The sequence below is a fragment of the Lathamus discolor genome, chromosome 1 (genome assembly GCF_037157495.1).
Source record: "Lathamus discolor isolate bLatDis1 chromosome 1, bLatDis1.hap1, whole genome shotgun sequence".
Taxonomy (NCBI): domain Eukaryota; kingdom Metazoa; phylum Chordata; class Aves; order Psittaciformes; family Psittacidae; genus Lathamus; species Lathamus discolor.
In genome coordinates, this window is record NC_088884.1 from 29,537,338 (window position 1) to 29,559,455 (window position 22,118).

General features: G+C 38.0%; 1 protein-coding gene across 4 annotated transcripts in view; it reads left to right on the forward strand.

Moving 5' to 3' along the window:
• ATXN7L1 (ataxin 7 like 1) overlaps window positions 1-22,118 on the forward strand; it is a 113,996-nt gene that overhangs the window by 35,453 nt on the left and 56,425 nt on the right. For 3 of the 4 annotated variants that reach the window (XM_065666140.1, XM_065666158.1, XM_065666167.1), the window contains one exon: window positions 3,684-3,788. The exons of the other annotated variant lie outside the window; for it this stretch is intronic. In XM_065666140.1, the coding sequence (XP_065522212.1) occupies window positions 3,684-3,788 (105 nt within the window). The remainder of the gene's footprint in view (window positions 1-3,683; window positions 3,789-22,118) is intronic. 4 annotated transcript variants of the gene reach the window in all.

Here is a 22,118-nt window from a genome sequence, read left to right on the forward strand (position 1 = left end):
CGTGTTCTTCAGGGGTCCTGCCTGTTTCCATGAAGCAGTCTTTGCTGAGCTAACTTTGGAGAGAGGTGTTTTCTTCTCCAAAATTAACCTGTCCTGAAAACTTTATCACCATTGCATCTGACTGAGCAGGCAGGGAGCTGTGATTGTTGCCTTTAGAAGATAAAGTTTTGTTTGGAGAGGCTGTTGTCTTTTTTGCTGCACATACAAGGTGTTGAGTATCAAATGGCTGTAATCTGATCTAAGAAAGATACCAGTCGACAATACCCTTTCAATCCTGGTTGCTTTGGGTAGGACATGGTAGCATTGAACTATTCTTATTAAAAGCAAAAAAAACCATAAAGATATATAGTTGTTTATATTTTCTGCTTTCTTTTTCATTTTGAATTTTCCTTACTTTCTTCATTGTAAGTTCTCTGATCTGGATTGCATTTGTAATATAATTGTACCTAATAAAGTGTGTCCCCAGTTGGAATTTCTGGTGGGATAATATTAATGCTTCATCTAGCTTTAATTAAAAAGTAATTTATATATATGTTGTGTGTGCTTAAAAATTATGAGTTTGTGAAACTGATTTGTGTCACCTTGTTAATGTTGATGAACTGATAGTATTAGTTGAACCTGCTTGTTCTTGATGAACTTTCCTCTTTTACGAACTCCTAAATAGTGAGGTTCTTAAGGAATCCCATCTGAAAGATAGTGTTTAGTTGAAATTTTTTAGCTATTCTGATTCAAAAATAGCAATTTGTGTGTACTGTGATTCTTATTTCTGATTTGAAACCTGTGGTCTCATGTCCTCGAGATTCTTGGATTAATTTAAGTGGACTTTTGACAGGTAGCTAATAACTTCAATTCATGTAATAAGGCTCACTTTACGGTAGCCACTTGCACCTCCACTGGGCTGTACCTAAGCATCTGCAAAATGACAAACTTCCAAAGCACTGTTTCAGGATGTCACTCACAGTTGTTTTGATGCTGTGTTTCTCACAGCAGCATTTTGGTGCATTCTCCTATGTGTCTGTGCAGTTTCTTTGCATATAAACTTCTGCTCCCTCAGTTCTTTAAAAACTGAACTGGTGCTGTTTACCAGTTATGTGCAGCGCTGTTTGCCAGGGTTGTGCAGTGAACTCATTGGTACCAGGACTTTTCCTTCGTGCTCTGTCTCTTGACAGTGCCTGGTGAAGACATACATGATTTTGTGAACCTGTGAGCTAACCTGATTTCTTATTCCACCTATGTCCTCGGATATATTCCTCCAGTACTAATATCTTGCATCTTTCTATAAGTTCTTCCCTGCAGCCAGACATCATAAAAACTCAGAGCCAGCCAGACTTCACATGCCTCAGAGCTGGGCTTATTTTAAAGGCTGGTATAGAGATCTGTGAAGGTTAAATGTACTGAAAGAATTTAAAATGGAAAAAAGTTGTAACTTTTATGTTTGTAAAGGGCAAAGTCTGTATGTTTTCATACATAGATTGTCACTGGACCATTCAAACAACAAAAAAAAAATAGAAGTTGTTGAGATATTTATCTGTTTTTTAAATGCTTCAGAAGTGTAATTAAATGCATGTTTTTGAGCTGAGACTTTGTGTCAAACTATATCTGGAAGAAATAATCATTCCTGTGGAGTTTACAGTGCTGTTAGTGGAAATCTGTAGGTTCTGATCAAAAATATCCTTGGCAAAGAATTGCCAGTGTAAAGTGATTTTTAAGGTCACTGACTTACCACATTAAAACAAGAAATAAAATAAACAGGTCAGACATAGTGCCTGCTTCGGGTTTTGTTTGTTTGTTTTACCAGTAGGAGGATTTAATTTAATCTTAACTGTGCAGTTTTGGCTTCATCAGTGCTAATGCTGTCTACAGCAAGAAATTACCAGTGGAGTTTACACCTCACCACTGCCTTTCTTTTAAATTTAAGTTAAATGTGTTGATTGCATTCATCTGGCTGTAATGCATTTAAAGGCTTGGCTAGTCCAAGATTCACACTGCAAAGGGGTCATGACTCGTTAACCTTTCAGCTGGATTTCATAGCCTGGTACGAGCAATAACATAGAGGCTTTTGGCTTTCAGCTTTCAGGGGATAAAGGAACAATTCATTTCATATCAGACTATGAAATACCTGCAGGTTGGTGATGCTGGTTTGTGCCCAAGAATGCTTGAGCGAGCTTGCTTGGACCTACTTGTGATGCTGCCTGAATTACTGTGAGAGGGGTGCCCTGTTGCTCTCTGGGTTTTTCAGAGACTGAAGACACTCTGCACTTCATCTTGCGAAGTACCACCGTTGTAAGCAGGGATGATACTTACAGAGCAGTACAGGCCAGGGCAGAATTACTTATCAAAATATTTCTATGGCCAAAATGTTTGCTTTGGTTAAGAACTAATGAAGTAAGTACCTGCTTAAGTCACTTTTTGAAAGAAATTACTACTTTTAAAGAAAAATACAACTTATTGGAGAAGTAGGAGTTAGTTGTTGATGTTTATCAATCGCAGCTACTGTTGTGCATTTTTGTCTTCACAGAGGGTCTTCTCATTTTTCCTCCTGTTTAAAAGGCATTGGGGTGATATTTCAGTCTGAGTCAGAGGCTGCTTTTGCAAGTTCTGTAATAGATTTAAGATGCTTCTGAATAACATCGGAATGCCATTTTACAAGATCTTTAAATGAAGATGCCACTGCCCTGTTCTGAGGGGTAGTATGATCTCTGTGGCTGATACTTGGGATGGGGTTACTAATGCAGCAACACGTTCGTTAACAGCACTGGGCATGGTGACAGGATCACACCAAAGTGCATAAAAGCGGCTGCAGCTGAGCTGCAGCAGATGAGTATGTGTGCTTGTTCTTAAGCTATAGCAAAGCAAAGTGAAACAAGTTATGTCACTATATTAGAGCTCTGAGGCCTTCAGCAGTAATTTAAGCCCATTTTACTCTGTTCGTAATGGCTTAAGAATGCATGTATTGCATTATGTGTTTCAGCTGAGAAGGACAAGTGCCTGTCATCATCTGACTGTACCCATCTTTTGATTTCATGGAAGTCCTCATGCTGTCACTGAAAAATACCTCATTAACCAACTTTGTCTCTTCCCAGAGTTTTTGTTGGGGAAACAAACAGCAGGGCATTTGAACTAGGGTGAACACTCACACAGACTCAGAAATTTCATGTCATGACATCTGGTTCGAAGCAGGGATGACTTTGAACTGTATTTTAAGCTGTAGGTTCCTTGACCTTGGTTACTATAGCTAGCTTTTAAGCTGGATACTTTCTCTAGCAATCTGTAGTCAAGCTTGGGATATTTTAACATGGAGCATAACCCATGCACCATGTTTTCTAAAAGGAACTTTAGGCAGAGATTTTGAAAGACGTCTTATTTTACTGTTCCATATTTGACCAGTACAGAAATACTTATTCCACTTCTTGGCAGTGAGTGTTAAGACAAACGTGTTGCTGCCTGTGCTCTGACTGAGGGATGAGACTGCAGCATTTTAGTATAGGACCTTGAAACCCAGAAGATGGAAAAAAAAGTCTCTTGAACATAATAAGAAGCTCTTATGGAGCAGTGTATAAACTTGCTTTGTAGAAATTAATATAACAGTAGTGGCCCTACAGTATTTTCAATATTTTTTTTTTCTTAAGATATATTTAAAGCATAATTTCTAATTCTTGTATATATTTTTAACTTTCCCACAGATATGCACTTATTTGGCCATTATCCAGCTCATGATGATTTCTATCTTGTAGTGTGCAATATCTGCAATCAGGTAGTCAAGCCACAGGTTTTCCAGTCACACTGCGGTAAGTGAATGTTTTCTTTCCTGAATTACAGTGCCAAACTGGCTATGGTTCTCTTAAGAATCATTGCATATGATCATGACAGAGGCATTGCAGATATACTTTTGTGGTTATCTTGTGTTCTTTCCACAGAAAATACCAGTGATGCCTTCAAATAAGCATATTTCCTGTAGAGGAAGTTAAATTAGTTGTTCTGGAAGCTGGGCTTTTGAAGTTGAACTTGCTATACTAAACTAACCTCTTACAACAAATAAATCCTGTTAGCTAGATACTAGCTAGGCTAAAACTATTATGACATAACATTGGATTGTTTTTCATCAAAGCTGCAAAGTGAGCATCAGGCTATGATAATGATCTCTATTAGAAGTTGGATGTTATGGGTTGTTTTCTGATGGGATTTATGCATAGCTGTATATAGGGTTTATTTTTATCAGAGGGTTTAATTTTTTACATAGGTAGCATATTGAGTCACATTTCTTAAGATTCTCTCGAAAAATGTTCTCTTGAGAAGCTGCAGAAATGTGCTGATACTAATTTCTCAATTAGTATAAGCAGCAGCAGGATGGCAATTTTAATATTGATCATTTGTAAGCAGAACCTACTTCAGTTAGAAACTTTTGCTATTGACTAACAAACTACTTTCAGATATTCCTGAAAAACTTCATCATGAGGTCTGGTTGATTTATTACTTATCCAGTGGTTTATTTGTTATTTGTCCAGTGGTTTCTTTCTGTGGTGGTATTTTGGTTATGGTTTTGTTGTTGGTTGGTTTGGGGTTTTTTTTAAGGATTGCAAAATGTGACTGGAATGGCTAGCTTTTTCATGAGGTTTAATCAAATTCAGTTTAATCAAATTAATTTGAAGGTGATTGCATAATAATCAAAAGCAGCTGCTTCTGAGGATGGAATCAGTTCAGTACATGAGGGAGGAGGGGGAGAAAGACCCAACAAGGTTCCTTGCCTACATAGAGCAAATAAACTTCACAAATTCTGTGCCCCCTTCAGTCTTCTGGACAGCAAAGCAACACAGTAAAAGGAAAACATAAGTGGGATTAACAGAAAATGTAGAAGTTTATTTATCTTTAAAGAGATACTACCAAAATATTACCGTGGGTTTGTATGGATGGGCTCCTAACAACCAACACGGAGCAACTGCAGTCATGTTGAAAGGCAGATGTATGACTCACCACTAGCTTTGGCCCAGATTGAAATAATTGTGAAAACATGGTGATGGAGGAATATAGCATTTATATCCAGTGAATGAGAAACGATAAAAAAGCGTTAGTATAGTGGAGAAGGACTTACAAAGTTAGGGTGGGGGCAGGTGTGTTAACTTTTAACAAGCTGTCCTGCTATTTTTTCTCAAAATACATTTCTTGCCTGTAGTCATAGCTGGTTTCTTCTTGCCCAGCCTCAAGTATCTTATGATTCTTTTGGTGACTGAAAAGCTTCTCTGCAGATGGTCATAGCTACAGTGGGTACCATAAACATTGGACTGTTGCCTTAATAAAAGATCCTCTACAGAACAGAGGAACCTATGTAACACTTTGCTGTAGCCCTCTGTAGTGGTGCTGTTTCCTGGACATGATCTTCTGGTTTGGGGAGCAGTATGAAAGTTGGTCCTGTTTTCAAATAGGAGGCATATAGAATGATGTTGCTTCAAGATGAGAGTGAAGTAATCTGTGTTAGAAGGAACTGTTGAGCTCTTTGGAAGTAACAAGTTGCCATCAGTGTTAGTGGGTTGTCTGTAAACTGCGAAGATCCTGTGAGTCACTGCCCTTTTTTCTTTTTCTCTTTTCTCCATCACTCCATTATTTCTACAATTCCTTTTACTTTATTATAGCAATCATGTTACACTGAACAGTTTAGTGTTACATTCTGAATTGCTTGATTTAAGAGTCTGAGGTCAATAAAGACTTTTTAAAAACAAGTGGACTGTATTAAAAGAAAAGGAGAATCCTGAAAATAGGTGAGCAAAAGTGTTACCTCTTGAAGATTGTACTTAATCTAGTCAGACTTATTTCAGGAGAGGTGTACTGAAATATTGCTGAAAAGCCTGTGGAAGAGCTTTAAATGTATAGATAAAATATTTTGGTTTAAAGACGAAACAGCCGTGGTGATGTGGTAAAACCACATAAAAGAAGTTTTAAAAGAGAGAAGGTTCCGATTGATGGATCAGATTTTGTTTAATTAGTTAGGCCATGCAGCAGTATACCTGTAAATTCAGTGGTGCTGAACACCAGACTTTGAGATGTTTTAGGCTATCATGTTTACTCTAAAATGCACTATATTAAGTCTTGAATCACAGCTTTAAAATTGTAACAGAGACAATGGAATGAGAAAGCATTAGAAACCGCTACTGGTTTTTTGGCTCTGAAAGGCTGCGTCACGGGGAGTCTTTATTGCTGCTGACAAGGACTTGTAGAGATCTATCCCAGAATTTCACACAAAGTGTGGTTTGTTACTAATATCCCTGGTAAGATCCAGTCCATTTTCTCTCAGTAAGGATTTAGGTCCGTGCCCAACACATGCTTTTATGTTTCTAGGTCCCCTGCAATGTAACTTGAAGATCTTGGCTTTGGAGCAGCACTGGAATGCTTGGTTTAGTAAACGTTTTTGTAACACTTCTCCCGAGCCTTTGCTGGCATTTGCCTTTCTCCAGAGCTTAAAGAGGACCCACTGTTTCATTTGTCTCTAATTTCAGACATGTGGCAGCCATCCTTGATGGCTCTGGGAAGTTGTGAAGATTATGGAGGCAGATGTTGTTATTTAACTTTTAAGACTTTGATTCCTGGAATATCAAGCAGAAAATCAGAAAAATCTGGTTGTTATTCAGGCTTTATTGTGGGAGATAATGCATCATAAAACCTTAGACCCATAGAAACCAGGTAAAAAGAAGAGATGTGCCTCATTAGAGGGCTAATTTGCTGGACTTGAGAGGCTTTGTAATAAACACAGCATAAAGCTCCATGTTGCAAGTAGTAGATCTGTTCTAGCCTCGAAGTCAGAGAAACACTGAATTGTTTTTCAGAGCAGTTTCACATCCTTGTATCTGTGGAATAAACACTTATACCCATTTGTAAGGATTAAACCATTCACATACATATGGCATAAGCCCAACTGAAAGAGAGAGTTGCTGTTATAGGCTGCTGGATAAACCATATAAATCAAATAATTTTTTGAGGTCATTCAGTATTATTGTGCACTTAGAAAATAGTATATCATAATGTCATCAGCAATAGGGTTGTTTGCTTCTGAAGCCAGTTTGTTGAGTAATTTGTTGCAATGATACCATATCTTAGATATTTTTTGAATGTGTGAACATGTAGTTGTATTTATTTCTCCATAAAATAGTTTGAAATGAGAAGTCAGTCTAGTTGTGCAGCTTGTAGCATTTCTAAGTGTACCTCTGCACTTGGAGAATTTTAGTTTTGAGACTTTGTTCTCAAATGCCTACTTCAGTGAAGATACAGAAGACTTCTTGGGACACCAAAAACATAATGTTTGAGTATCTCTGAAGTACTATAATATTCTTGCTGTTTGTTTGGGGTTTTTCTCCAATATATCTGTTATCTAGAAGATTTTTAGCCTGTCAGCCTATGCTGAGCTGTGTTGTATGACTTCAATTCTGTGACAGTTTGTCTGCTACTTGTTAAGATGGGACCTGTACCATTTCCCAGGAGACGTTTCTATTTTCCTTTGGCCCCTGAGAGAGTAAAGCTTCATATTCTTGTACCACATTGTCCTTTCCTAGACAAAAGAGCATCAGCTACAGTTCTGGTTATTTTTCTAATGTGTTCCATACAACAATAGGCGTGTTAACTTTGGTCCTGTCTTGTTGAAAGGAAAATCTCTCGTAAAAGGTAGCTCTGGCCCAGTGAAGAACAAGCAGTTGTACATACAGAGAGCTTGTCAAAACATCTAGACTTTTAATATGAGGAAACAAATTAATGACTGGAAAGTGTTAAAGTTGGGGAGAAGAGGTAAATTAGGCCAAACTAAATAATGCAGCTTAGTTAAACAGTAACTGTAGTATAACCATCAGAGAAAGTTTGCAAACGTATTCTGGAACAGTTGCCAAAACTGTGGAGGGTATCTTAATGAACTGCATAGTTAAGATCCCCATTTGATGAAGTCTTAGCACACAGAGGAGAACAATTGTGCTTCATCAAGAAGAAATGACCATGCAGATCTCTTATTTTGTTAATCTCTCTATTATAAGCTCATTGCTATCTGTCCTGCCTGTCTCTAAGGTTATTCTAACAGGTTTCTAATTAAGAACTAGAAATTTTCATTCCTTTAAGAAGAAAAAAAACACCCTTGATTTTCATTACTTCCAAGTTCTAAATCCTCAGGTTGACATCCTCATGTCAGCATGAAAGTTGGAAAAGCATATTTCCTTTTTATCCTTTTGTTTGGCTGTATAAACGTAATTTAAAAGAAAAACAAATTAGAAAGTAATGGAGCACTGAAGAATGTAAATAAATAGTTTTCCCTTCCATATCATGATTATTTTCCTAAGAGAGGTTATATATTTTTAATTACTCAGACTAGCTATTTCACATTGTGCTAGTTGTGCGTTACAATTTAATGAACCACAATTAGAGGCAAGAAGGCTGAGCTTACAGTGTGAATAAGAATGATTTGCTTTCTTAACACTAGCTGGAACATTACTGGCAGGCACCTTTTTTGCATAAGGGTATAGATACGAGTATCACTGTCACATTTGATAGATTATTCTCAGGTTTTATGTTCTTTTTATTTATTCTGTGCATTAGGTTTTATTAACTACAGCTGTTTGAGGGTTTGGAATTGTGAATATTTTATCTAATGCATTTGACCTTTCATCAAGAGGAGTGTTCTTGTGCCCTTCAAGGACGACGACTTTCTGAATGATTCTCCTCCTGCTACTGTGATTTTCTTTTTTCACAGCCTTGTCAAAACTGGCTGTATGATACCGTTATTGATTGAATAACTTTCTGTTGTTGCATGGTTACATTTCACTGCATAAAAGAATTAAAATAATGAAAATGACTGTTGGCCCTCCTGCTTTTTGTTAAATATGGAAACAATAGCAGCTACACTGACAAGAATCCCAGTTTTCTTTTTCTTCTGGGGAGGGTACGTGAGAAGGAACTGAATGTTTTCTGTGTACCTTATTTGTTATTGTTCTACTTGTGCAATTGCCTAAGATACACTGGTTTTGTCTGTAACTTTCATTTCCATTACTTGAAATTGGAAACCCCTAGCAGCTGAAAGCATACAAAAAATTCCCTTTGGCTTTACAGTCTATCAGAAATCTTGTTCTTGAGACCAAAGTACAGCCAGTGGCATAAACCTCTGTCTCCTGTCTGCAGTGAAAATCTGAGCTGTAGTTCCTGCAATGGTACATGCAAGTTATGTGGTGTGTCATGTCCATGTCATTGCAAGTTCTCTAAGCGCAGCTGGTCAGAAGCCAGCTTGTGCCTGCTTGCGCCATTCCCATAGAACTTAAATAGTACACGTGTGCATGGACAATCCAGGTAGAGCAAATATTACTCCTGAAGAGGCAGAGCTAAAGAGTACTCTTTTCCTCTATCTTAGAGTGCTGTGTTTTTACACTGTCAGGAATTCTTGACTCTGATTAGGTACAGAAATGCAAAATTTGTGTGTGTTTACTCCTTGGAACGACCAGCTCTGTATCCTAACTGCTGAGAGATTCTGTCCAGATTAAGAAAAACACTTAGATTCATAAAAGATAATCGGTTGACATTTTACTACTTCATTCAAATGAAACAGTTAATATAAATCCTTCTTAGCCTCTCATATATGTGAGAGTGTTGATCGCTTCGGTATTGGCTACTGTGCTCATCCAGGACTACGAAGAGCTTGGATTTTTCACATGTGCCCTGGAGAGGGCTCAGCGGAAGATACATTGACAAGGTCATGTTCATTCAAAAAAGCAAAGAAAAAAGAAATTATCCTACTTTCTCTGTAATTATTCATCTGGGAAACAGGAGGCTTGGATTTAGTAGCCTTGCTACTTCTCCCATCTTCCACCTCGTAGGAGAGGAAAATGTCCTAACCACCATAACCCAGGCTAACAAGACTAGCACATGCTTTTTGCATTGGAAATGCATCAAAGTAAACCTGAATGTAGCAAGTAACACCCAGATCGAAGGCATGGACTGGGATAGGGACTGAAAAATGTGCAGCTGATGCTTAGAGCAACAGCAGAGATAACGTGTCTTCACCTTGCAGGTTGCTGAGATCTTCTTGAGGCTGGAAGGAGTTTGTTGTGTTTTCTTTCCTTAGTCTAGTGTGTGAATTACAAGTGGAGCTGTGTTCAGACCTGCTGACCTCTTGTTTAGAAACAAGTAGCACAATATTGTATAAGGTTGGGGTTTTTTTATATTTTCTACTATCATCCCACTGCTTCCTTCTTTGTTGTTACTAATTCATCATCAGTGACAGAGCCTAAAACAGAAGTTCAGATGTAGAAATAGATATGATGTATAGAGAGTTGCAAGGTCACTGCATAGTTTAAGTAGGAAGCTGGCAACTTTCTATAGATAAGTTAAAACTCTTGCACTTCAGAAATTTGCCCTAAGTTGATGTGTCAGTAATTGAAAATTTCTTCATTCAAAAGATTCTTTGAATGAGAAATCAGGAATGTTTTGGCAGTGTTGGATCTCAAAGGACTGTGCACTGGGGAGCAGTGAAGAAAGCAGAAGAAAACATTCAGCAGTGAGTAGAATGCTATGCATGTATGCAGTCATTATTAAGCACAGTAACCTCCCCTTACCTGTTTCTAGACCTGTGTAGAAATTGAAGTCTGGAAATAAAACATTGATTAATTGTCTTTTCCCTAAGTTTTTTTTTTTTTTCTAGTAAGTTGTAACTTTACAGTGCCTTCACTGCTCTGTAATTTTACAGTCATAGAATAGAATCATAGAATAGTTAGGGTTGGAAAGGACCTCAAGATCATCTAGTTCTAACCCCCCTGCCATGGACAGGGACTGCTGATCTTAAATTAACACAGGAAGTAGATTGAAGGTAATAATGACACTGAGATTTTCAGTGGACTGGAAATGTATTGTTCTAGTTTATACATAATTCCTATTGCTATAAATTAGCTTATCTCTTTTGCAAAGCATAGTGCATTTATTGATGGTATTTGATCAGTGAACTCTTTTGTATTGTTTTTTTTACTTCAAGCAAATTGTGGTAAACACTGCAGTGCATACTTGAACCGGGTGGTGTTGTCATGGCATTGATGGGAGATACATATCACTTGTAATTTCTTTCAGTCAAGATTTTAATAGAGATGTGGTTTTAAATAGTAACCAATAAGGACTGCTTTTAAGGAGTGTCCATTAATAGAACTCAGCTGTTGAAGGTTGACTGTAGCATTAGGCTTAAGTTTAATCTCCTACATACTATAATTTAACAGGGCTCTGTTTAGTGCATCATTCTTCTAGCTGCTTCACTGGTGGAGGGATAAGGGTTGTGATAATGGGGGAGAGGGGAGAGGCATAGTAAAAATTTTCCATCATAACCTGTAAAAATCTGACAAATTCCAAAATAGGAGTTTTCCATAGTGTGTGTCTTACTTGGTGGATGTCTTCTATCTCAGAGAATAAATGTTTTTAAAAATACTTTTGAAAAAGACTTCATGGTCCTATTACTAGATAAAAGTTCAAAACAATTAAGAGCTTTTGAATTCACTGTTGAAGTATTTTGGTGAGTAAAAGATAAGCAAGAACAAATCCTTCTTTATATCAAACTGTGATGCACTGTAAATAAGGCAATTTAAAGTGGAATCTGAATTTGCAAAAGGCCCAAATAAGAAGTCATTGTTTCTCCACTGTATACGAAAGTATATACGTCTTAAGAGCAAGTGTCTTCTCTCTGTTATCTCTTTGTTTTTCCTGCACATGATCAGGCAAGGAAGGTGTGGTGGGGTTTTTGGTGGAGGGCTTGGGGGTGACATGCAGCATTATAGTTTGCATGTCTTGCAGAAGGTAATTGTTATTTGGGTCAGTCACCACCAAATATGATAAGTTCCATTTCAAGTCTGTACAAGTCTTATCTGCGTATAGTCCTGCCCATTGACCGTGACTTTTAGCAGTTGGCTAAATGTTTTGGGTTTATTTAATTTTGCGACTGTTGCAATTTCTACTGTGTTATCTTTTAGCAATTTCTTGTAAAGCATATTACAAGTTTAGTAGCTTCTCACTCTCCTTGTACTACATTTTTTAGTATAAGCTGGCTCATAAAGTTGATGTTTGTCCATTGACTGTTGGCTCTTCCCAAAGGAAACAGCTGCAATTTTTGGGTAGTGTCTTCTCTGGCAGCCGAACGTCGCCTGTGCCATGAGTTGTAGTTGCTGAGTCTGCATGTGAGGTAGTAGGTGGGGCTGGAGGTGCAACTCATCTTGAGCATTCAGGGCTCCCTTCAGAGCTGGAGAACCAGGCCTGGGAGGAGGCTGGATGACCCCAGAATATCACTCTGGCCCACACAGCTGCCAGAATTAGATGTCCTTGTAATGTACAATGGTGAATGGAAAGAAAATTGGCATGGCAGATTATTACTTTCCAGAAATGCTGTTTCTGATAGTCTAAAATACTGCTTTCACATGATGTTTTCTAACATCTACAGGCCACATGGGGTACAGTGGGGAAGACAAAAATCCCTAGACATGCAGGAGCGTGGTAGGATAGTCATACATCCTTCTCACAGAGGTGCAATGGAGAGCAGTTGGAATAAATACTGAACTGTAGTTCAAGAGCTTTATGGCTTTTTCGGGTTGGAAGCACTTACAATAAATGCCTTTCATGAAGAAATATTTATTTGGTGTTTAGAAAACCCCTTGTTTTTTAGTAGAGGAAAACATCGGCTGTGATAAATTAGCTAGTACAAGGCTTGCAAAACTACTTGAGATACTTTCCCCACAATTTTCAGGAAGAATATTTATCCCAGATTTTGTATACCTTCTTAATTTGTAAAGTATTTCTTCTTGTTAATTTTAATATCTTTTTTTTTCTCTGGTATGCAAGCATGTTTGTCGCAGCTCCATGTTTAAAACCTAGTGAGTTCTGTTCATTTCATTGTAATAGTAGTACACAACCTCTTGGTACCTGACTAGTGCCAAATCTATTCAAAACATTTTATTTGCATGCATAAAATACTGTACTTAAAGTTCTCATCGTTTCAAATACAGCTGAAGCTCTGTGCGTTTCCCATTTCACGGTCCTGTAGTGATTCATATAATTATCTTTAATAGCTTATTGCTATTCTATTTAACTGGTGGTATTAATGTAGTAATTGTCACATTAAAATCTAAAATATTGAATTAGGCCTTGTTCTAAAATATATTTTATTGCTACAGATAGGTTAGACACACTGTAGGCTTCTGTTTTCAAAATAAAGTTTGTTGCATTCATCTAAACAGATTAATGAAATTATATTCTACAAGATATACTGAAAGAACTCTTTAAAATGTTAAGCAAATGATGATGGGCAACTCGTTCACCTCACTAGATGTATAGTTTGATTCCATTTCAAGTACTTGATTTAGCTTCCTGCACAAAAACATATCTAGTGTTAAAATGCCTAAATAAGATTTAAGAAACTTGTCTTGTGAGCTCTTTATGTTTGTGAGACTTTTGATACTGTTAACCAGGAACATTGTCTTTGACTAGTGTTCTGGGAAATAACAGATTTATTCCCCCCTCTCTTTTTTTGGACAGGCTTCTTGTTTCTGTGAAATAATCTTTTATCGTGCCTAGCATCTGTTCTGCAGCTAGTGAAGTCCAACCGATACCATACTTACATAAAATAGCAAGCATTGCATGTAAGAAATGTTTTAAGGCAAGCATTAATTTATTATTTGATACATCTGCTTTCAATTTATTCCCTGTGTCATACAAGGTATTATTTTCATGAGTATATCATCAATGTTGTACTTTTACTATTGGTGGAACTAGAGAATTTTACATTATTTTTGTATTATTATTTTTAGGGTTGAGATTGGTGACTGAGAAATTATGTCATGTTTTAATTCAGTTTGTTAGGAGGAGGACTGGCAGGGAGGAGTCTGTCTTTTGGTGCTGCTTTTACCTCAAAATATCAAAGCAAGCTTGTGCGCAACCTGAAACATGGACCAGTAGTTGGTCAACAATACTGACAAGGTCTGCATTGATTATAGGTGTTTCAGATAGCTTTAGTGTGTGTTTGATGGTGGTTGGATTGCATGCATTATGGAAACCAGGGCATCCCGGTGTACTTAAAGTTCCTCAAACTCGCGGTACCATTGTGCATGTCCAGATGAGTCTGAAGACAAGTGTTTCTCATTCTGTTACTCCAGCTAGATGAAAATTGTAAGATATGAGTAAAAATGATGCTTCTGAATTTGACTAGGACAACAGAGGATTAGTTTGCTGTTGAAAGAAATCTTTTTGCCACTGTAATGATAGGTGGATTTAGTGGGAATGCTGGAATGAGCAGTAACACTTCTCATCATGTTTGCATGGGCAGGAAAGGTGTAGTCAGGATCAGACAGTTAAGGCAGTGGAGAAGGGCATGGTGCAGAACTGCATGTTTAGTAAGATGAGTATAGCAATGGTGCAGCAAAAAATTGAAGCTTGAAAAAAGTCTGGTGTTTGTTGTTGTGCTGCTAAACAATTTTGTTGACCCTGGGTTTTTCTGAACTTAATGGAGACTTGAGAGCTAAGGAGTCCTGCGGAAAGGGTTCTTAAAACTATACACTGCGTGAAGAAATGCCTTCTTTTCTGGCTTGTCTTTGAACCAGGAATGAACAATCATTTCCTGTCCACCTTCGTAATAAATGTGCATCATCGCCCTCCTCTGTCATCACTCATCCAGTCTGACAAGTCCAAATCTGTGTAATTGTCACCCTGGTAGAGACTCTCCATGTCTTTGCTATGTGTTTTTGTGTCTTGCCTAACTCTTCTAAACTGTTTTCGAAAGGAGGGTATGATGTGCTGTATTCCTTGCCTAATATTTGATTTGCCTTTATGACCACTAGAGATCATTGAGATGATAATTTCACAGAACTGTTACAAAACCAGTGTCTCATTACTGTGTAATAGTAATTCAGAGACCATCACTTTGTATATGAAGTCAAGATTGTTTTCTTCTTCTTGTGTCTTCTTGTCTGTCACTACATTTCTCTACATTGAATTTCATTTACTATTTTATTACACTGTACAGTAACGTTAGGTCTTTCTGCAGTCTGTTGATTTTCATGTTTAGTACTCTGAGTAATGATATACCAAAGGTTTTGTTCTCTCAGTAGCCATCTTTTTTTGATAATTTAGAATTCTAGAATCACAGAATGGTTTGAGTTGGAAAGGACCTTAAAGCTCATCCAGTTCCAACCTCCTGACATAGGCAGGGACGCCTTCAACTAGACCAAGTTGCTCCAAGCCCTGTCCAGCCTGGCCTTGAACACTGCCAGAGATGGGGCAGCCACAGCTTCTCTGGACAACCAGTGCCTCACCACTGTCATAGTGAAGAATTTCTGTACATGTTGCAAATTCCTGAATGTGTTGAATAATTCAGGCCCTAATGCAGGCTCTAGCTCAGTGCCACTGCTGAAATTCTTTCTTTGAAGACCATTTTTTCTGTCTTTCCTTACCCCATAAGTAGTTTCTTAGCCTTTGGGTGGGGGTTGCAACCCTCCTCCCTGTCTCACTGCAGTTATTTTTCCTTTAAGAAACATGAAAACATGGACTTGTTTCACTTGGAAATTTAAGTAGACTGTGACTATTGGATTTCCCTTGTCCGTGTGTCCCTTTATGCCTTTCAGGATATTTGTGACTCATAACTCTTTCACGAAACTACAGTGATTTCTCCCCAGTACCTCATACTTATCCGTATGTATGCTAACTTGTTTCTCTCTAACAGCTTCTACCTCTCTGACTTGGACAGATTGCAGGCTTGTTACTCTTTCTTTGCACTTTCCAGATGTTTATGTTGTCTTCTGGTCTTCAGGTACAAGGTGGTCTAGTGAAGGGTTTGCTTGCTTGTTAGTAGCTCAATAACTACATCTATGGCTTCTGGGGAGCTCCTGGATGAATACAGATGATCTGGTCCTGTCAAGCCACTTTCCAGCCTCCTGCTGCTGCTTCAGTTGGAATTGGGATCTCCAGTTCCTTTGGAGCTTCTGGAGCATGAAGGCTGTGTTTGTCAGGACTGCAGAGAAGAAATGTTTCATTTATGCATATGTGTCTAGGTGTGTATGTGTGTTTCTGTATGTATACACATATATTGGCTCATTAATCCGTTGCATCCCAAGTGTAATTGTAACCTTAATTCTAGAATAACTACTAGGGAGTGATTTATTGCCACTTCTTGCGTAGATGCGTTTGAAAAAAATGGGATTTTTTTTTTTTTTTTTCAATCTTGCTGAAGAAGAATTCACACAGGTTTTTCACATCAAAGAAATGGCCTGAGGATAACTATTTTTTCTCTTATTTTCATACTAAAATATATTTCCTGCGTGTAGAGGTGGAGTGATGCACTTGGCCAAAGGTAACATATTTCTTTTAGGGGACTGAAGAAAAAACAGGAGAAACAAAATTCCAGGTCTACACAATGATATCTGATCCTTTAGTCACTAATGGGGAGATTACAACAGTTAACATGCCATGTGAGGCATCTTATTTACCATTTTCTTCCCTAATCTGAGGTGAGTTAAATCAAGAGCACCTTAAGCAGGCTCCATGGTGTTCATGGGTATTTGTAATCACTCACATGGACTGTGTTCTCCTGATTTTTTATATCTCATCTGCCAGGCAGTGGAGGAACAATGCTTGCATGGCTTTGCCTGCTTCTCTGGTTGTGTGTCTTATATGGAAAAGGAATGGAAAGGGTTGAGGGAGGCTCAGAATTACCTGCAGGCTGAAGGACCAGCTGGGTGCTTCTGCTACTGGAAGGCACAAGTTCAAGTCCACACCAATTTCTTCTCTCCTTTTGATGTTTTTATTTTGCATAAAGTAATTAAATAGCTGTTGAACAGAGTAAGAGAGAGAGTTAACCCCTAACTTTGACCAGAAAGAAACTCAGTTGGGATCCAGTCTGTGGTTTGGGAAATGTGGTTCTGAAAGGTTGAAATAAGTTCATCAGGAGGGAGAGAGGGAGAGCAAACCCCCTCAAAACCCTTCACAGTATTTTGTCCTCATAGTTAGAGCCCTTTTCTGTAGAGGAGAAGATCCTCTACAGAAGGATGTAGATCCTCTACACAGTAAGATGGGTGCTTTAGTCAGGTAAGCAGTCATCTAACTGGGGTTCAGCACCTTTCTTTTGTTTGGAGAGTTAAAACGGCTTTTTAATAAAAAAAATATTAAGAAATATTTAATATTTTATCAGTCAGAATTTTAAAAACAAATCCACTTTCAGAACCAAGTCTAAGTAAGTAGTTGGTCATAAAAAGAAATAAAACTAGTCACTGAACTGTCAGAGAGTCATAAATTGATATTTTTGGGAGAAAAAGCCATAATACCAGCTCCGATGTTTTGATCAGCGAGACCTGTTGGTGTGTCCTGAATATAAAGAATTTTGAGGACAGTCAGGATGCTCAGACTGCAGTTATCAGGAGTGGCTTGGTTGTCAAAGCCTGAGTGTTCCCTTAGATTTGTCTGTCTCATTGCTGCACAGCTCATGTCCAGTTGGTCTGGCGGCTGTGCTATATGTGGACTGAGTTAAATTTTCCCTAACACGTGGCATGATAAAGCCCCAGATGCCCTGTAACATTTGCCCTGTTGAGGTCAGGGTTTTATTTCTTGCAAAGAGGTAAAAGGGGGAAACCCCAAACTAAAAAACTCTCTGCATACATACAGGCTTACATACATACATATATATATGTGTGTATATATATGCATATAAAGTTATATATACAGCCCTTTCCCCCAAGAGCAGAAGAAGGATGTGCACAAGGATGTTACACACAGCCCCAGGCCATAGTCTGCATTTCCTAGCTTGGAGTCCTGGGAGTTGTGAAAACATCATCTAGTGTCTGTCAGTCTTAGGAAGAACTGGAATGTTTTGGGATTTCTTCTCTTCCATGATGTAGATCCCTACTGCTCTGTAAGCCTTATCTGCAGACTGAGAATAGATCACATCAAAATTAGCCTGTCTGTATCCAAAAACAGGCAAAAATGAAAAGTTAACAGCAGTTTAGCAGGGTTTGTTGGGGCTTTTTTTAAGGGAAACTAGGAAGAGAGGCAGGTCAGGATTTTCTTGTGTCCCATCCATGTTACCGTTACAGCTTTCACCCTGGTTTATTTTTATAAATTAACAAAACAAAACTACAAATACTGGACTGCCACATCTCACAGCCATTACTAGTTTTGAGATCAGTGCTGTACCTATTCAGTCATTCCCTAATTTTGGAGTTCTTGAAAACACACAGTTTGGAAACAAACAAAAGATTTTATCTTACTGTTAGTGTGGGTCAAGTGAATCTCCTGCCTGTGCACACTCTGAGGTTGTTCCTCTTTGACACTGTATGCCAGCTTTATCCTCGTGCTTCCCTTCCTTTCCATCACATTTCTCTCTTTGCACTTGCAGCAAATGGTTCTAGAGAGGGATAAGGGAACAAAGCTGAAATACTGCTTCTGTCCTAATTTGGGGGTGCCCAGTCATCTTGAACCAGTGAGTGGCCTGTTCGCTCTTCACGTGATGAAAAGTCAAAATGGAAATGCAGGCAGGAAAAGGTGCGGCTCCTTTCTCCCTTGTGTTTCCAAGATCTGTGTCAGTGAAACCTGGCAAAGTTGTCTTCAGTCTCTTCTGCTCTGCTTTCATCCACAGGGAGGGATTCAAGTTACTTGCTAGCCCTGTGCTAGAACAGTTTTATTTCCAGTTGCTAATCGCATGATGCAGTTACATGAAGGAATTGCAAAGCTGTTGCCAGCATTTGTACCAGACGCAACTGTTTAAGCAGACCACTTGGGTTTGGTTTTGTTTTTGAACTCACAGGTCCGGGTGTGACAATTCTAGCTAGATAGTATCACTGAGATGAAACAAAGTTCAAATAACTGATACAAGTATCATGGTTTCGAAAGAGGGCTATAGAGACAAACGTACACCGCTGGCGCTTAAAAATCCAGCTAGCCTGATGCAAGGCTTTGTTTTAACCATTAGTTACTCGCTGATTTTTACTCCATAGTTCCATTTAATAAAACTGAAAGATTGTCAGGTTTTAAACTGTCTTAGTTTAATGTAGAATTGCCTTGTCGCTTGGTTTTGGGCTTTTTTGAAGTTTAACATTTAACATAGGGTTGTATTGATTTTATTCTTTTTTGGTAATTTATTCTTTTAAAACAAAAAAGACAACACTATAATTATTTCCTTTGATGTTTAAGGGAAATTAGAATATCTATTGGAAAGTTCTGGTTAATGGCAAGAGAACATACATATGCCAGCTGACTGCAGTCAGAGTTGCATAATATCAGCTGTTAAGCAAGTAAAACAGGTGATGCTTTTACGTGTTTATGATCTAACAAAACTGCCATCTCTGCTGCTGCAGCATATCACACCTTTGCTTTCCACCCTTCCCTCTTTAGCTTTGGCAAATACAAACTGTATTCCACTCAAATCTACCCAAACAGGATTTTGAGGGGCCCACTGCTACTTTAATTTTTTTTTTTTTTTTTTTTGCAATTTCTTTTATGAGAAAATCTTCTTGGAAAAGCATTATAGCTGCCTTTGTTCCAGTTAACATAATAATCTGAAACTTGTGTGTGTGACTTGTAAGAGTCAGCTAACTGAAGATCTGACCTGGGCGTTTTATGTCTGTGGAGGAAATGAATGCATAAAGCGAGATTAGCTTACTCAGCTTTGTAAAGCGTACGTTTGGAGTTACATTGAATGCCAAGGTAGCATTTTCTTAATGGTCTTTTTGTGTTTTTCTTGTAAATTTTAGAGCAGTCATTTTGTGTTCCTATGTGGCAGTACAACATCGTCTTTAAAAATTTGATTTATAAAGTATAAATTATAAGCTATTTCCTCACAAGTAACCTTTCAAGGCAGTCCAGACAGCAAAGATCTGAAGGCCTTCATTCAAATACATTTTCTATCACCTCTAAAAGTGGATGTAGTATCAATATGGTGTCTTTTTTGATACACACCTGTCTGTGAAGCTGATAGAATTAGTGTTTGGTCTACTGCCAGTAGCAAACATATTAAGTAAGAATGGGCAGTTGTGACACAGGAAGGGGTCAGACCCTTGCTTCATTCAAAGAGGAAGCTGCTCACTCCTCAGTGTTTGTGTTGCAAATTGTGCTGAGCTTTTAAAGGCTCTGTGTCACCCTCCCTGGCTCTGGATTTTTTTTAATTTCCCAACTTTAAGCTAGGGGTTTTTTTCTTAGTGCACTTCACACAAGGTGCTTACACTGGATGAGACAGCATCAGTACTGACCTGAGCTCATTTTACTGGTTAAGTTTTGCCATTCTTTTATTTCTGATATGCTTTGCTTTAAAGCTCAGCTTCAGCTGAACCATGGAGACCAGTCCCAGTTGTTTCTTTAAATGTTCCATTTAAAGGTTAGTTTGGGGGAGGTTGGTTTGTTTCTAATAATTCAACCCTCAAAGTTGAAGGAAAGCCGTGGATACAGCATAAGCGTGTTATGTTATGGAGGCATAGCTGGATTCTTTGGGATCCCCTTGCTTGGCAAAACGTGTACTGTTCATCTTTGGGAGAAATGGTTTTGGGGCTCTGTGTCTGTGACATTTCTGTCAAGAACATCTGTATAAGTTTTGTAAGATTTGATAAAGTTGAGTGGCCACAGTACCGAGCTGGTGCCATTCCTTGAACAGGAATATCAGAGAATAAAGTGTGGTCAACGTAATATTACCTGATGCTACTTTTTACACCTTTAGAGAGTGGGGTTGTATGTGTTAAGCTGAATTGTGATTGTATTAAGCTGAATTAAGTGATTCAGATCACCTAAAGATGCTTCTAGAAATTCTGAAACCTTGTCCGGTCGTGTTGGTTAAAAAATAAGGTACAGCTGTTTGCAGAAACTAAACTCTGCTTTTTTTTTTTTTTAACTAAAACCAGGAAGTCTAATTAGATCATCCAAAGATATGCATAAGATGTGTTGCTGGGTGAACCTGTAGTGATTAATAACTTGTTTAAATCGAACAATAACAGCTATGCTGTGTATTGTATAGGAAGTTGTGCTGTGGCTTAAAATACATTTGTCCACTGGTTTCTCTGTAAAAGGGAAGAATGATAAAATTTTGAGAATCAGTATTATTACAAAAAGTAAGATGTTATCATGTGGGCTTTGCATATATTATATGATATGGGCCTGGAGACATAGGCTTATCTTCAGGTGTAATCAGTATAGACATCTATAGGTGAGGTACTTGTTCAGTGTTAGGTTTACGGAACTGAAAGCAAAGGGAATTTTCATATTATTACACTGACATTTAGCAGTTTATTTTAATTATATAAAAAGAATACTACAAGAGGAAAGGCTGAGCAAGTTACTTATTTTATTGCCTTACATTTTCACCATGATATAAGGGTATCTGCTTTACCCTCCCCAGGAGAGTTCCCTGGTGTTCACTGCTTCCTCCATGCTGTGGGACTCCACTGGCCGAGCAGTGCCTCTCCCCATTAATCAGCACTGCCTTTCCTAGTGCTGAGTGAAAGATGTTCCTTAAAGCAGTTGCTCGTAGTTAATTGCTTAAAGATTATTTCATAATACATTATTGTACTAGCACCTGCTTGTAAGCATGGACCAAATCTTGGTCAGTAGGCACAAGCAGTTTTATGTGAAATAGAAAGTTGTATTGCAAATAATTCATTACTTCCTTCCTTTAATCTAGTTTCAAAATTATTTGACTTTTGCCATCCAAACACAGCCTCCATTCACGTGTTTGGGAAGCTTTTGAAAGCATATGAATGGTGATTTTCCCAGTTTTTCCAGAACTTAATGTAGTTCCAGACATGTCTGCAGCTGGCTGCCTAATAAAAATAACTTGCATTCCTAGAAACATTAGATTGTACCGATGGCAAAAATTACTAAACTACTTTAAAATGTAACCCACACTCTTGCATTAAAATATGTTTCATCTTAGTCGATATTAATCTAGAGTAAAAGGTTAATTGCAGTCATGTTTGGTTGTGTTTTTGTTAATTAGCCATTTACAGAAAAGTTCTCATATTGTAGCAGTTTGCTTTTTTAACCTTGATTGCAATCCATCACTCTCCTTCATACTGTTTTTCTTTTGATGGATAACCTATGTTGCATTTATTCCATGCTGATTTACTGGTTTAATATGGCAAAACCAGTTTGTTTTAATGTGGCGAGATTTTAGG